At 34.9% G+C, this 15,711-nt stretch overlaps 1 protein-coding gene across 1 annotated transcript in view; it reads right to left on the bottom strand.

Annotated features, from left to right (window-relative positions):
* The window catches only part of LOC119633415 (Ca(2+)/calmodulin-responsive adenylate cyclase), a gene marked incomplete at its 3' end in the record, with an annotated part of 103,734 nt that overhangs the window by 2,239 nt on the left and 85,784 nt on the right, over positions 1–15,711 (bottom strand). The window contains exons 8-24 of the mRNA XM_038026963.1: positions 15,500–15,611; positions 15,291–15,418; positions 14,927–15,230; positions 14,622–14,855; positions 14,211–14,216; positions 11,516–11,662; positions 8,189–8,653; positions 7,919–8,094; positions 5,771–5,881; positions 5,451–5,691; positions 5,236–5,382; positions 5,091–5,175; positions 4,894–5,028; positions 4,653–4,827; positions 3,199–4,591; positions 260–1,548; positions 1–175 (exon numbers count right to left, since the gene is read on the bottom strand). Coding sequence (XP_037882891.1) covers positions 1–175; positions 260–1,548; positions 3,199–4,591; positions 4,653–4,827; positions 4,894–5,028; positions 5,091–5,175; positions 5,236–5,382; positions 5,451–5,691; positions 5,771–5,881; positions 7,919–8,094; positions 8,189–8,653; positions 11,516–11,662; positions 14,211–14,216; positions 14,622–14,855; positions 14,927–15,230; positions 15,291–15,418; positions 15,500–15,611 — 5,323 coding nt within the window. The remainder of the gene's footprint in view (positions 176–259; positions 1,549–3,198; positions 4,592–4,652; positions 4,828–4,893; positions 5,029–5,090; positions 5,176–5,235; positions 5,383–5,450; positions 5,692–5,770; positions 5,882–7,918; positions 8,095–8,188; positions 8,654–11,515; positions 11,663–14,210; positions 14,217–14,621; positions 14,856–14,926; positions 15,231–15,290; positions 15,419–15,499; positions 15,612–15,711) is intronic.

Below are 15,711 nucleotides of genomic sequence, written 5' to 3'. Positions count from 1 at the left end.
CTGTTGCTGTTGCTGTTGCTGCTGCTGCTGCTGCTGCTGCTGCTGTTGGGAATAGCTATTATAATTTGTACCATTGGTAGAGGTTGATGATTTATTAGTCATGTCCATCATAGCAAGATTTAAATGATTGCATGTTTCATGCAAAATTTCACAAGACTCAGTATCAGAAGTTTGCCTATAATCAATATCATCACATTATTTTCATTCGAACGGTTCACGTTCTCGCAAATGAAATTTTTCGTTCTTCTATTCTACTTACATTTGACTTGATTCAGAGGGATTTTTATTGCGTGTTATTTCCTTTATAGCTTCCAGGCCGACCGGATGTTTGGCAATCATAAAACTTGTACTGACTGGGATTTTAGAATTTTGCGTTCTTCCGTTCGTAGTGGGTGAACTTAAGTCATCTAAAACGGTAGCTGCCATAGTTATGGTAACATTTTTCAAATTATTGTTGCCGCTAAGCGGAGTACTGCTGCTTAGATTACCATTGCTGCCAGCTAGACTACCGCTGCCACCACCACCAGTCGCATTACAGCCACCGATAGCTACATTCAAACCGTTTGAACTTAATTTACTATTGCTGCCTGAATAGCATAATTCAATGTTATTGCGACTACTGCTATTGCTGGTGGTATTACCTCCATCACCGTTACTGCCTGATCCTGAATTCATGTTCGCACCCAATGAACTAGATACCGTTGCGGCTGCCGATAATGAGTTTTGAATTGTTACAAGGCCGCGAGCTCTCGACGATTCATTTAAAAGTCTTTGCAATTCCCTCTCAAATGGTGATTTGGTTGCTTGATTTGATGAACCATTGGCCGTTTGTTGTGCCGCTGCGTTAATATTGCCCGATTTCTGAGCCATATCTAAACGGCCTTGATACTCAAAGCTGTTACATGAATCGCCTTTATTTTGTGTGGTCGTCGTATATTGACCTTGGCTTTCTGTGGTGGAACTAACCTCGAAATCCTTCAAATTTGATATATCAACAACGGGCGACATGGGATCCACTTGGATATCGCAGGGATAGAGCCATTGTAAAGCATTAACAGCGCCATTATTGCGAACCTGATGATTAGCCACCGTTAAGCGCGGTGAATCGTCTTCTCCCTCACCTTCCGTTGTTTTAGAATAACTTTCATCGGATGAACTCATCGAAGGTGAATGCGGTCTTGAACTTAAATCATCGGTGGAAGACATTTCACGATTCTCCTCTAAGTCCGTAGGTAGCTTTGGTAAAGGCTTCATATAGGTACGCAAGATCGGTGTGTTTGTTTTCATTTGTTTGGTGGCTACCGTGACATTTGGTTTGGGTGGTAGGACTGGTAGTGGAGATGGCGTTGCTTGCTGGGAATACATTGAATACTGTTGATGAGATGGTAATGCTGGTGATTGTTGTAGCTGATGGTGATACGGTTGGTAACTTTCTTGACGCTGTTGTTGCTGTTGCTGTAGTAAGAGGTTATTGGGACACATATAACGTGGTGGTTCATATTTAGGTGTATGATGCTGTACGGTTGGCAAATGCTGCATAGGTATTATCTGGGATGGAGAAGGTTAGCACACTCACGAACATGCACACATACATATATATGTATATATATGTATAAATATATATATATATATATATATATATATACATATATGTACGTGTACATGTATGCATATTGTATGTATACATACAAATACATTGAAGCAGCCCAATATGTGTGGTCATAGTGTTCAGTGTGTTTCATATTGATAATCACGTCACGCACATAAAGAGAGATTTAAAGCATACATAGAAACATTTTCTAGGGATTTTGATGACTTAAAAGTATTATTATACATGCAAAGACATACATACAGAAAGACTGTTGGTTATGCACATTTAAACACGAATGCAGAATGAGGACTGTTGGTAATAACGACATTTCTTACTATTCCTATACTTGATGGAATTGAGATCGTTAAAGGGCGAAAACCACTGTAAATATTTCAGAGAATCAATCTTTTTTTTTTATTTTATTGATTTCAATAAATTTTTTAATAATAAAGGATGAGCACATAGCGCAACTCCAACGAGGTGCATCCTTCTCATTCGAGTTAACCATTATTTGCGTATATTTTTGATCAGCATAAAATCTGAACCGATTAAGCCATATCTCTCCGTCTGTGCGTCTGTATTAACTGTGATATTGGCTTGAAATTTGATAGAAAAATTAGAAGTTTTTGCACGCAGCTTAGTTAATATTGAAAATGGGCTAAATTGGTCGGAGCGCACGTCCGCAGGAAAGTATAAACGGAACGCAACTTCACTTCTCTGAACAAAAATTTATAATTTCTTGTCAATTACTCATAAAATATGAAAAATGGAAGGCTGAGATTTTCGACATTCATTTTACAGAAACGCCCACTATTTGTGTGGCGGATTAATGTTTTCTTAATAATACCATCGTTATGGGTATCAAATAGCAGGACTTGGAGAGTCGAATGCGAAAAGCTAAGTGCGTTAATTCAATATTAATTATGAGGGACATCGCGACATGGTAGATTAATGTTTCTTAACAATACGTTCTAGTAAACTAAAGAGTGAAAAATAAATTTTGTCCCATTTTCTTGGCTTTGTAACCATAAATAAAAACACGGCGCGCTAAGGAAGTTAATGGCGGTTCGAGAGATTCGGAAAGAAACTTTCTTAATTGTTTGACCTTTACGTTGAAGATACCTCGGACAATGGCTATGGTGTTGCCATTTTTTAATAGGTTTAAAAAATGGTGTTTCTCTTTTCAATACTTGAATGTATATTGATAAGCTTCCTCGAATAGTATCGTTCGATTAAGTTCCTTTCTTTGGAAAAAAAAGAAGAAGAAGAAGAATTCTCAAGATATGTGCTTTTTTTATTGGCGTTACAGTGGTGTTAGCCCTTGAGAGATTGGCAATGGTCGAGAAGATTTGATATTGAGAAATAATACATATTTCGAATTAGGAAAAGATAAGCATCACTAAAATTAAGGATTTAATTAGAGAGAGTTTTTTTTCTTTTTATTTAATTGCGCTTCAATTCCCCGCTCATAATAAGTACTCTTCAGTACACGGACAATCACCGTACATTTCTTGATTATTTGCTTCATTTTCGTAGTCATTTTCCTGCGTTTTTTCTTTTACTGTTCGATCATTTATAACATTTTCGGTTTCTTCATTAACACTCACCTTGGCCCGCACCGATGTCGCATTCAATAATGGCTCGCTTTCTCGGCAATTGTTATAATTATTGAAATGGTTGTTGGAGTTTTTATGGGGCAATATCGGCGACGACGATAGCGACGATGACGGTTGATTGTGCTGATGATATTGCTGATGATGTTGATGTTGATGTTGATTGTGATAGTTGTTAGGATGATTCTGTGAATTATTAGAATGTTGTAAATGATGGTAATTATGATTATATGAGATATTGTTGGGTTTATTGTGCGATTGATGATGGGCAGGGATAGCCCGTGTCGCCGCCGAATTTGAAACATGCAATTGCTCACGTTTAGTATTATGATGACCGGGGCCATATATAAGATTATTAAAATTCTCCAACGAAGCATAAGGATCATGCTGTTGGTGATGATGATGAGTGGGAAAGTTATTGTAATCATAACGATTACTATTGCTAGGATTTTCAATAATATTAAATTGTTCACGCAACATTACCGATGATGAGGAGTGAGCAGCAGTCGCGGCAACACCACCAGCACCATTTAATAATGATGATGGCGATTGGCCGCTGGACTGTAAGGGTAAAACATGTTTTTGATTTGTAGGTGCTTGTGCTGATGGGGCGGCGGGTGCATGTGCTATTGAATTGGATTGTAAGCCTAAACTGCTCATGGAACTAGTTGAGTTTTGACGTTGATGCTGTTTTTGTTGCGTTTGCTGTTGTTGTTGTTGTTGTTGTTGTTGCTGCTGCTGCTGCTGTTGTTGTTGTTGATTATGTTGCTGTTGCTGCTGCTGTTGTTGTTGTTGTTGTGGTTGCTGTTGTTGCTGTTGCTGTCCCATTTGATGTTGTAAATAGTTACCGAAGCCTCCGTAATTTTTATGTTCATTACCATTGTGGCTTTCACTGTCTTGACCGTTTTCACTGATATTTGGCAAACCACCGTTGACCATGTGAAAAGGTTGCTTTTGCAATTTACTATTTAACCTTTGTTGCTGTTGCTGTTGTAAATGATGTTGATGATGTTGCGGTTGCATATGTTGTAATAAATGTTGTTGCTCTTCATTGAGACTATTGGGCGAATGTTTTGTTAATAGACTATTTTCATTTTCACCATTACCACTATAGCCCATATAATTGTGATCTTTTTTGATATTAAATGTCTCTGAATTCAACTGATAGTTGGGATTATCCTGATGGTATTGGGTTTGTTTGCTATAATAGTCCCCATTAGACTGGGACTGTGTTGTCAACTGAGTTTGAGGTGGTTGACCATAACCGTTGCGATTGCCACCAATGAACGCATTACGAATTTCGCAATTTAATACGTTATTAGGATTATCGTTCAAAAAATATGTAATCATATCTCCTTTGCCTTTCACTTTAATCGTTCCGCGACACCTTAAAAGATTCAATTATTTCTATAGATGTGCATGTATGTTGTTTAAGTTTGTTCAAATACTTGAATTCAAAATGCGATCCTTGCAGGCTGTCAACAACTTCTTGGGTCACTTGGGTATAGCCAGGTATACCAGTAGAGTCCATGCGACTAGCCACATTCACCGTGTTTCCCCATATGTCATACTGTGGCTTCCTAGCACCAATAACTCCAGCAACTACAGGTCCAACGTTAATACCTATCAGGATATGTATGTAAGTTTTAGTTTTTCAGAAATTTTAAAACATCCATATAAACAACTTACCTACTCGTAACATAAAGTTATTATATGAATGGCTATTAATCTCTTGAAGAGATAAACGCATTGCCTTAACATATTCCACTAAAGCTGTCATATGACGTCTCAATGAATTTGAATCATTTGGAATAATTTTATACTCTGTAAGAAAGCGCAGTTCAACACTTCAGCACTTCACCGTATCACTTATTAGGTTAACTAACCTGGTATTAAGCCCACCACAGCCATATATGTGCTGCCGACGGTTTTAATTTTATCTATGCCATGAAAGCGATCTTCTTTCAGTAACTGAAATTTTTTTAACTTGAAAAACATATTGTCACGGGAGATATTTGAAGAGATACTCACTTCATCGAAGTCGGCTATTATCTCATTTAGCAACCGCAAGCATTCCAAGCCTTGATCTGAACCATCCATTTCAGTATAGAATTCGTGAAAGTTTGGTACACTGGCAAATATTACGCCGACCTTAGCGTAACTTTGATGATACAATTCCTTAAATTATTTGAAAAAAAATATAAAAAAAAAATTCGATAAGAGAATATCTCTTAACTATTAATTACCATATTACTACGGAACTGATTATCTAAAAAGTGTGCCGCCACATGAGCCGGCAATAGGTTATGCAATATCCTTTTATTCGATTCTTGTAAAACATCCATCTCTTTTTTCTCTTGAGAGGCCTGCAATTGCCAAAGAAAATCCAAACGTGCCGTCCACTCAACCAATCGACCGTGCACCAGTATGGCAATCATGAAAATAATTATGCGAGCCAATGAAATCAAATGAAGTGGAATTGATGCGCTGTCGTATATAATAAAACAAAGACAAACGAGGTTAACGGGTGAGAAACTTACATATAAACTTTTCACTCTTCACTTACTTTACTCGACGGTCGTAGCAATCAAATATATTTGTATGCGATAGCTCAATGAATAAACTGTAGATAACACCCATCATTATGATAAGTAATGATTTAAACAAGATTGGCAATCTGCGAAAGAGTAAATGAAATTTAAAACTGAGGCGATATAAGTGAAAGTTATTTATTTGAATGAAAGTATTTACTAAAAAGTAGATTCCAACACCACTTGGAATTTGAGCGCACACAGTTGCGCTTGATTGATTCCCAAAATCATTCGATCATTGGGCGATCATTCCGCCAGAAACGCATTCGCTATCACATATTGATGGTATCGCCTATAAATCAATATCACTTGAATTCATGCCCACCACCAATGATTGGCTTGGAACAAGATAAGGCAATAAAGTAGGCAACTTGATAAAATTGATTGATTGATTATGGTAATTGATACTCCATCAATCATATGCACAAGTTCTCTAATATTTGGGCGCAGAAATAAACGATTTTGTTTTTGTCTTTTATTGCGATTAAAATCGTTTTCAGCTGCTTTCCTAGTTTGCTTTAATGGCTTTACAACATTCCAAGAGCTTTGATTGTATCATTGTTTCATCATTGTTTCTTATGCATTTTGTTTAATTAATTTATTCATTCTCGTCGACAACAAGTTCTAACAATTACCCAACACGCTCTAGTTTATAGGGAGGCATTGTTAATTCTCAATAGAATTTTTAAAAAATTAACTCATCCTTAGGTAATCTGTATGGCACAGGCACAGGAACAGGCATAGGCACAGGTACATAATTATTGCCTATGCTAGCAACTAAGGACTTAAGTAGAGATATTCCTGCACTTGAAACATGCGCTTGTATTATGCGCAAACGACAAGACACGCAAAATTTGGTGATTTTCTTTCACAATTAATTTCGGCCCTATATATACATACTATAGTAATAGCAAAGAAGATTCAAATAATGCAAAATGTACTTAATTAGCAAAATTTATTATGCTACACTGAACAAAAAATTGTGTTAAATACACTTAGCTAAACATAGGTAAAGGCAATCTTAGTAGACATAAGCAAATTTGACAATCGTGTCCCAAGCAAAGGACAGCAATTCGCAACGATATTGCAAAGCGCGAGTATTTTTGTTTTTTTTTTTTTTTTCCCAACTTTTTAAACGCAGCAACGTTCCTTGCCTTTTCCATAGCTAATATCAATCATGCCCACCCCTTATAGAAGGTCCTTTTCAATACAGTTACCTAAACTATACCGACTAAATGAAACGCAAAAATATCGAATTCCTGAAAACTGTTCATAATCAATAAGTTTCGAACCGATTTCGCTACACGCCTTGCATGCCTTAATGGCATAAGAACAAGTACAATAAGTACATGTTCACTTGAACTTTTGCACAAACCATACATACCATGTTCACTTATCGGAAAGATTACGATGACTACATACGCAGTTTTATTGCTATTCTAAGCTGATGTCTCAAAAATATGAATTTTCGAATTCTTTTTGATTATTTTATCGAAAATCGTTGCTCGTGTAGTTCCTTTTTTCACATCAGTGCGTTAAAGCAAATCATTAGGTATCGCCGCACAAGTGGAGAATGATCTTTGTGCGCTGACAAAGCCGCTGCTTATTGCTTTCTATATGTAGTGGCTTACAGTGTCGTAGTGGAGGACCACCATTCTGCAATTTTTGAAACTTTCTTTGCTCCTTCTTTATAATAGTTCGTGGCCTAGGTTACCGTTTCATATTTAAAAGTCACTTACAAGAGAAAATTTAAAGTAAAAACACTATAGCCTGACAGGGCCCACTATTAACAACTCGAGAGCACCCTACAGTTATTCATACAATGTTTTTCAAAATAAGGCGTTATATGGCAAGTGGCCGAAAACGTGGTCCGAATCGAAGCATTTCCAACAACGTTCGTTAAAATGTCTCAATAAGTCCATCCTTTAGGGTGAACATAAGGAAACAAGACAGACAGATGGACAGACGGGCTCAAATTGATTTAGAAAGTGATTCGAAACCGATCGGTATAATCAAAGGTGACTATATTTCGACTTCTTCGGGGTGTTGCATACATTCCCACAAACTTATAATATATGCATGTACGGCAAGTGGTGAATAGATAAGTTTTTTGAAATACTTACCTTAAAAACACCGAAACGGACAGAAAAGCAAAGGCTGCTGCTAACGCCACATACTGGGGCAAAGAACATTTCCGATGAAGTTCGTTTTGGTAGCCCAACATAAGAAAATCTTCTTCAAGCGTTGGTGCGGCAGCAGTAAAATTACTTGAACATGGATGATCGGAAATGCAAGTAAACTGGGCGATCCATAAAAAAAAAGGTAATGATTAAATTACATACAAGTCAAACATACGATATACAAATAAACTTGATTTTATAAACCACACTTACCACATTCACTTGGCCCACTGAGTAGATCAATACTATCGTAAAAATTGTTATAGCCATTCGCAGGGTAAAACTTTCCGATAAATCCCAAACGATCCATTTCAAACGTACAGCCAACAATAGCATTAATATGGCGCAAACCCACACAAACGCGGTTAAGAAAAGTAATAATAGAATTAATGTTCTGGGCAAAGCGGTTACTTGCAAGGCTGCTCCTAATATTAATAGGAGCAAAGAGCAACCCATCGCTGTCGTGAATCCCAAATCAAAATCTTTTCGATATTCTCGTTCTTTGTCGCTTTCGCGAAATCTTAACGTTATACGATCCACATGCTCAGATTTTTGACAATCCACCGATCGAGCATTAATTGCTTGCGATAGGAAGCGATTAACACGATTTGTAGGCTGATGATGGACCGAAGAGTGACGTTTGCGAAAGGGCCGTTTAAATTTATCGGTAACCTTTGACTAATTGATGTGTAGACATGTGGCAATAGTAACAAAGGCAAAGCGAGACGGAGAGCACAGAAAACAGAAGGAGAAAAAGAGGAAACGAGAGAAAGAGATACAAATAGATATTTGATAAATGAATTATTGTACGATGCAGTGTTTTGAGTGAGCATGAGATAACAGTTAAGCCCATATATATGAACATAACAATTATATCCAAAAAAAAAAAAAAAAAAAGGAATAAATATTGTTACAATAACACAAACATATAAACAAACATTAAACAATATACATTTATAATCAAAGTTATGAAAATGCTTTTGAAAAATTCGTCTAAAAGAAAACAATGACAAATATACACAGATTTCCTATGTAATGTACTGTAAACTAAGATGGATTAACTAACTACATTTTATATATGTGTATGAGCAGATAACCTTATCTATGTTAGATGAGTCATTCGTTTTGAAAGTCGCCCAAAATCTTTTCAACCATAAACCCAAGCGGTCCGTATTTGTGGTTACATTTTTATATTCTCTTTTCACTTTAAATGTACCGGACGAAGTATATGAAAAGTACGTTACAAGTACTTGCAATAGGCATTGAATTTTTTATTCTTATGAAATGATACGTCCCGGTCAACAATTCCCGGTACTAAATAAGAAAAAAAAAAAAACAGTTTTTGCAAAATTTCATTTTATCCATCAAGAAAATCTCGTTTAACGCTAATATGGTTAGCCCAACACTTCTCCACCTATTTTATCGAAGGATTTATCAAGACCTTCAATATAGATTTCAGGTTCCGCCATCAGGTTCAGGTCCATCAATAGAGCCAAATCTTTTTCTCTCCAATATCCTTTTGGGATATGCGAATACATAATGCTCGCTGAGAGTCTGAGTCCGAGGCACTGCTTTCACGGTACAGTTGATAAATGTTTATCGTCGTTATCCACCCGTCAAGGGATTGCGTTTTAAATCACTAAACTTAGTCAATGCAAGTTCAACTACATAGCTCATCGTCCTCTGCAGAAATCTAAACAAGATTTATAATCTAATCTGTTTATCGGATCTCGTAGGCTCCATTGTGCGACACTCCTCGTCCTCTGTAGAAATCTAAACGAGATTTATAATCTAATCTGTTTATCGGATCTCGTAGGCTCCATTGTATCTACTTTTTTAGTACCCGTGTATTGCCGATCCACCAACATGCTAAATAATGCTGCTATAGTTTTGTTTTGAAACTATGCAGTGTTAACACAGATTCATTTTTCACGATGTGAACCCTTAGTTGATGTGTATGAACAAATCACCAACATCGACGTAGAACACAATTCTTATCAATTTGTAAGCCAATGCTGGATTTGAACGTAGTTCACAACACAAGCTGCACATTACAAGCATCACAGTTCGTAAGCAAATAGTTGAAGCGACATGAAATTTTGACGGGCATCGTTGGAAGATTGAACCCTCTAAGAATAGTGACAATTTTTGTATTAGTCACAGGAATTAATAAGTGATGCGTTACAACTAGTGCCTTGAAGTATCGCAGTCGCAACAGTCCACTTGCCTTGTACCTGTGCTTCTGCTCAATAGATCTGCGAAAAATATTAAAATTCTTTTACGTACGCATCCCTTAAAAGCACTAAATCGTTTCGCGAATCAAAAAAGCCTAAATCGCTTGCTATTCTTCTTCTAATGCTTCTTCTAATGCTGTTGATAAGCAATTATGAAAGCTGGACAACTTCCGACAGTAATTTATGAAAAAAGGACGGGGCGTGATAAACATTACGCTAATGTCCAGATATATTATTTGGTATATCAGATGGGCCGATTAGAACCTATTTTGAAATAGTTGATAATAGGCTATGCGAACAATATGTGAAGGAAATCAGAATGAAACCAATGAAAATCCGCAAAACGTATAGAAACACACACACACACACACACACACAGTAACATCGCGGTTAGCTAAATACGTACGGCAAGCATCAGAGCAGCTATGCTTAGCAAATTAAACGTGACTTACTGCCAACAATTGTCAATCGAAAGGATTTCGTATACTTTTCGGCCAATGCCAGACGAAACACATTTTCATTGATCCATGAGATATTCAAAGGGGTCGAGTACAGAGCCTATGATACTTTGCAAACTTCTAATAATGACGACAGAACAGGTGTTATATGTACAACAATAACAATAAAATCATGTTGAGCTTTAATCAATGAAGGCTCAATACTTTTAAACCAAAAAAAAAAAAAGAAGAAAAAGAGAAATCTAAGTAAATAGATTTTGAAATTAATTGAATTTGTGCCACTTTTAAAATAAACGACTCATGTATGATATTTGTTAGTTTTTAGTATTAAATTTAATTCTACATGCATGACATGATCATTCTTTTTATAATTTATTGAGACGTTTTTTTTTTTCTTTTTTTGTTTTTTTAAGTTTTAATTCCGTTTTATATTTCATTTCAAACTCAACTCCATGAACACTGAAAACAACAACAAGTCGTTATGTTTTCCTTTCGAATTGTGCATAAGTAAATGAAAACAAATAAATCTTAAAAAAAAAAAAAACCAAAAAAAAAAACGAAGAATTTTTGCGAAAAACTAATACATAGAGAAACCAAATAATATATGTATATATATGTATATATCTATATGCACATATATATATATATATATTTATATATATATATATATATATATATATATATATATATATATCTATATGCTCATATATATATATATATTTATATATATCTATATATGTATGTGTATATGTGTGTTTGTGGATTTTGTGTTTGTGTGTGAAGGAGAAACGAAATCCATCATCAATTCAAATGAAATCAAATCAAATCAAACATTTAACAGTTCTCACTTTATTTCTTTGATTACTATTGTTAAGTCTATGTATGCGACTAATCGTGTTCGCAGTTGAGCTAGAAGTTGTTCCTACTGTTATGGTAACACCGCCGCCAGCGGGTGGTGTCGTAGGTGCATGTAAAATCTTTTGAAGACGTATTACCTAAAGAAACATAACATAGATATTTATACATGTATGTAACGATAATAATAATAATAATTAAAGAAAAAAAAAAAAAAAAAAAACCCAACAAATTAGAAATATTATCAAAAAAAAAAAAAAAAAAAACACAAGATCTCGCTCTCTTACATGTCTATTAAATATTTACGAAAGTAAGTAAGTTTGACTCTTTTAAAATATATATAAAATTGTTTTAAATTTTACATGAAGCAATAGCTAAATAATTGAAGATTGAAAAGACGTAACGAACATTTAACGTAATATAGAAAAATTTATTTTTACTAGAACTGTATAATCTACATATATATATATATATATATATATATATAAATGTAACAGCTATGTTCAAAAAATATGGGAAATTTTGATTTTAAACATGCGAAAACTTCGAATATCAATGAATCGAATAAACTTTTTTTCTTTCGTATCAAATGGTTACAATTGTCATTAAAATCAAATGGAAGTTTCATCTCATTTTTTAATTGCGAACGAATGCACCTTAAATTCTATTTGGAGGAATAAATTGTTTCCGCACAAGTCCGCCAAGATCATCAATGAGCTTACTCACTCAGCGATCTTCGATTCAATATTCGAGATGCAGTTGAGAAATCATTTCGAAGAATTTTATTTATTTTGTCTTTTGTTTCTCTTCTTCTCGTCTTGCTGCAAAACTAGTCAGCAGTTTTGAGAAGCAGAGCATTTCAACCTAACGATTGATCATAAATATCCTTTGCATGAGTAATAATCATCTAAAATGCATATGCGACCCGTCTCTATACTTTAGGTAAAGAAAGAGCCCAATAATCATATGAATATATATTCATATTCGTTTAAGATGGATCGAAATAGAAATTTTTAAAATTGATCGACAACAATTTCCAACAATTGTATAAAACACTAACTAACAACTATGCTGATTATTTCAGGTGTTCTGTTGACAATTGTACCAAATTAAAAAAAAAAGAAGAAGCAACAAGTGTTTGACTTGTGTTTTTAAGAATAAAAATTTCACTTATTGTTTGGACACAGCGTTAGGCAAATTCAACGACGCTTCAAGCTATGCTTACCCACCTAATCTCATCGAATTAATTCTTTTTCATTTCTCAAGACTTAGTGCTTGTAGCTTTAGGATTATGGCATCTTGTGTTTTGCCCAAAGAATGAACCGGAGCGGAACAAGCGGTCTCTCTCGAAACCGCGATTCAAAACAATATTTAGAAAAGAAATCGGCAAACTAAGGACATTTCTATGATTTGTATATGTATATCTCAAACGTATTTTTAAAGGTCCTCGGGGAAAAAAAATTCCATCGATTCTTACATAATACTGTGATTAAAAAGTAAGAAAAATATTCAAGTTAGTTTGCCTTGTCTTCTCTTATGCGTAAAGCATTCTTCCCAATTTTTATAATTTGTGGGAGGAATTGATTTCTGACTATCAATCGGTCATGCGACACATTATTACGGGGGATGAGACATGGATCTACGCAGACAACCGATCAATCGAACGAATATCTTGCAGAAGGTGAGCCAAATGGGGAAAAACCGCGATTATCGTGGGGTGGTGGCGCACTAGGCATACCTACCGTCGGGCCAAACTGCTAGCAAGGAATGTTATTTGGGCTTGAAAATTATTTTCATAAGTTGTCGAAACATATTTCGGCTTGAGTGGCCGAGTAAGCAAAGAGTCTTGACTAACTCAACTTAATGATCGTCAAGTGCGATCTCAAGTGCGATAGAGTTTTTAATAAATCCAACAGCCTTAGATGGTAGTGCTGTAAGACTATAGTCTCAAATACTGTTCTTTGGGTAAAATTAATAATAATAATAATGATAATGAAAAAGAAACAATGAAATTGGTGCTACTTTTTGGACACAGCAATATGTGCGTCGGTCGTCCCACTAATGACTTGGAGTAATAATGATTCCGCTTTAAAATCTATGATTGTCAGCAAATGTTGATAAATTTTCCAAAAGCCTTCAATTGTTTTACACAATTGGATATCATTCGAAGGTTATGTACATTTTTATATAAGGCATTGTTTTACTATAATTGTTATTCGTTATTTAAACGTTTACGAGCATCGGGAAAAGCTGATGGAGATAAGCATGCATTTTGACTTACAAAATCTCAGCGTTTGTGTATTCCCTACGAGGTGGCAACATCAAGACCGAGGGCTTATAATCAATTTTGAATAAATTATATAGCCAAAATGTCGGAGATAGTTTGATTTCATTAATCTATTATATCTCTGTCTGATGTTTGTTCATTTTAATCGTCGATCGATCGTTATTTTATAATTTTATTTACATTGAAATTTTACCAAATTACCTATAAAACTGTTAGTTACAAAATATTTATTTTTATATATTTATTTTTTATATACACAAAAAGTACAGATATAGATATAATACTATAGGAAGAAAAACAACAAAAAAAAAAAAAATATTGAAGAATTTTATGTTTTCAAAAGAGAAGTCATTAACAGGAAGTAAAAATAAATCATATAAGAAAAATAATTCGTAACTCACCGCATCCTGAAAATAAATTATAAAAATAGAAAAAATAATCAGAATAAAAACAATATAAAAGTAAATTAAAAATTAATTACAAAAAGAAAAAAGAAAAGAAAAAAAAAAATTAGAAGATCTAATAAAACAATGATATAAGCATTTTTATTTATTTTTTTTATTTTTTTTTATTTTTTATTTTTTTGTAATCACAAATAAGAAGCACAGGCTGGCTACTTATCTATTTATATAATTATATTTTTTCAAACGAATTCGTGCAAATTAAGCTAACTCTTATTTAATTCCAAATAATTTCATTTAAATCAAACGCTAATAAAAAGTTTCTAAAATCATGAAAGTTGAAGAACAACTTGAGTCATTTTACAGTCAATTTACAAAAATTTTTTAATTTTGTTTGCGCAAAAAATTTACCTTTCGGGAGCTTTTCTCCAATTGCCCGCCACCGCCTTCGCTGTTATTAGCCCTAGTGCCACTGGCGCCAGCTGATGAGGGGAATGAACCGGTGGCTATATTCGAGAAGGGCACTGGCTCAGAAAACTTAATGGTATGCAGTAACTGCATAACCATATTGGAAACATTTCGAAATGATAGCTTTCGCCGTGATCCAATAGCCGACCTAACGCCCAACGTATTGAGCATTAAAGGCTAAATTTGCGATAAAAGCAAATTGTTATTCCCACGTACTGATCGCTAAATAAATGATTAAACTATTTTACCTTGCGCCGATGAGGAGGGGGTACGATAAAATATGTATCGACACCATGGTCTCTTAAATAAGAAGATCGTTGATCACCGTGCCCAGCTTCAACTTCGTATTCGCCCGATAAAGCATCCAAAGTGGCACGAGTAACATGCACTCTGCCCGGTTCTCCGCCGGATTCCATGTGATTAGCCAGCGTTACATCATTTGACCACACGTCAAATTGCCATTTTCGTAAGCCCAAGACACCGCACAACACCCGACCGGTATGTATACCCACACGCATATTTAACATAACATCTGTAGCCTCGACTACAGATCTGTAGAAGAAAGAAAACTTTCTCAAATAAAAATCCCTAAAGAAACACATTTAAACTTACGCTATAGCATCAATCATATCTAAACCCATTTCAACGGTGCATTTAGCATGATCTTTACGTGGCTCTGGTAAACCGGAAACACAATAATAGCAATCACCTAAAATTTTAATGCGCAGACAGTGATTATCCTGTGAAATTACAAAAACAAATGTGCATGATGATGATTCCGTTCCTAGGGGAGTTTTAATATTTAGAATATTTCTTCTTACATGAGCCAATTGATCGAATCTTCCAAAAAGTTCATTTAAAAGCCTCACTAATTCTTGAGCACTACACTGAGACGAGAGTACAGTGAAACCCACGATATCGGCAAATAAAATACTGAAAGAAAATAAGTTTTTAATCGAAATGAAATTTTTCAAAATAATTCATATGTATGATGCCTTTCGCGTCCGAAAATATGATTTACATGCTACAAAAA

The sequence above is a fragment of the Glossina fuscipes genome, unplaced genomic scaffold (assembly GCF_014805625.2).
Source record: "Glossina fuscipes isolate IAEA_lab_2018 unplaced genomic scaffold, Yale_Gfus_2 0, whole genome shotgun sequence".
Classification (NCBI taxonomy): Eukaryota; Metazoa; Arthropoda; class Insecta; order Diptera; family Glossinidae; genus Glossina; species Glossina fuscipes.
Note: the sequence above shows the minus strand (reverse complement) of the source record. Positions and strands in the feature narration are given on the sequence as shown.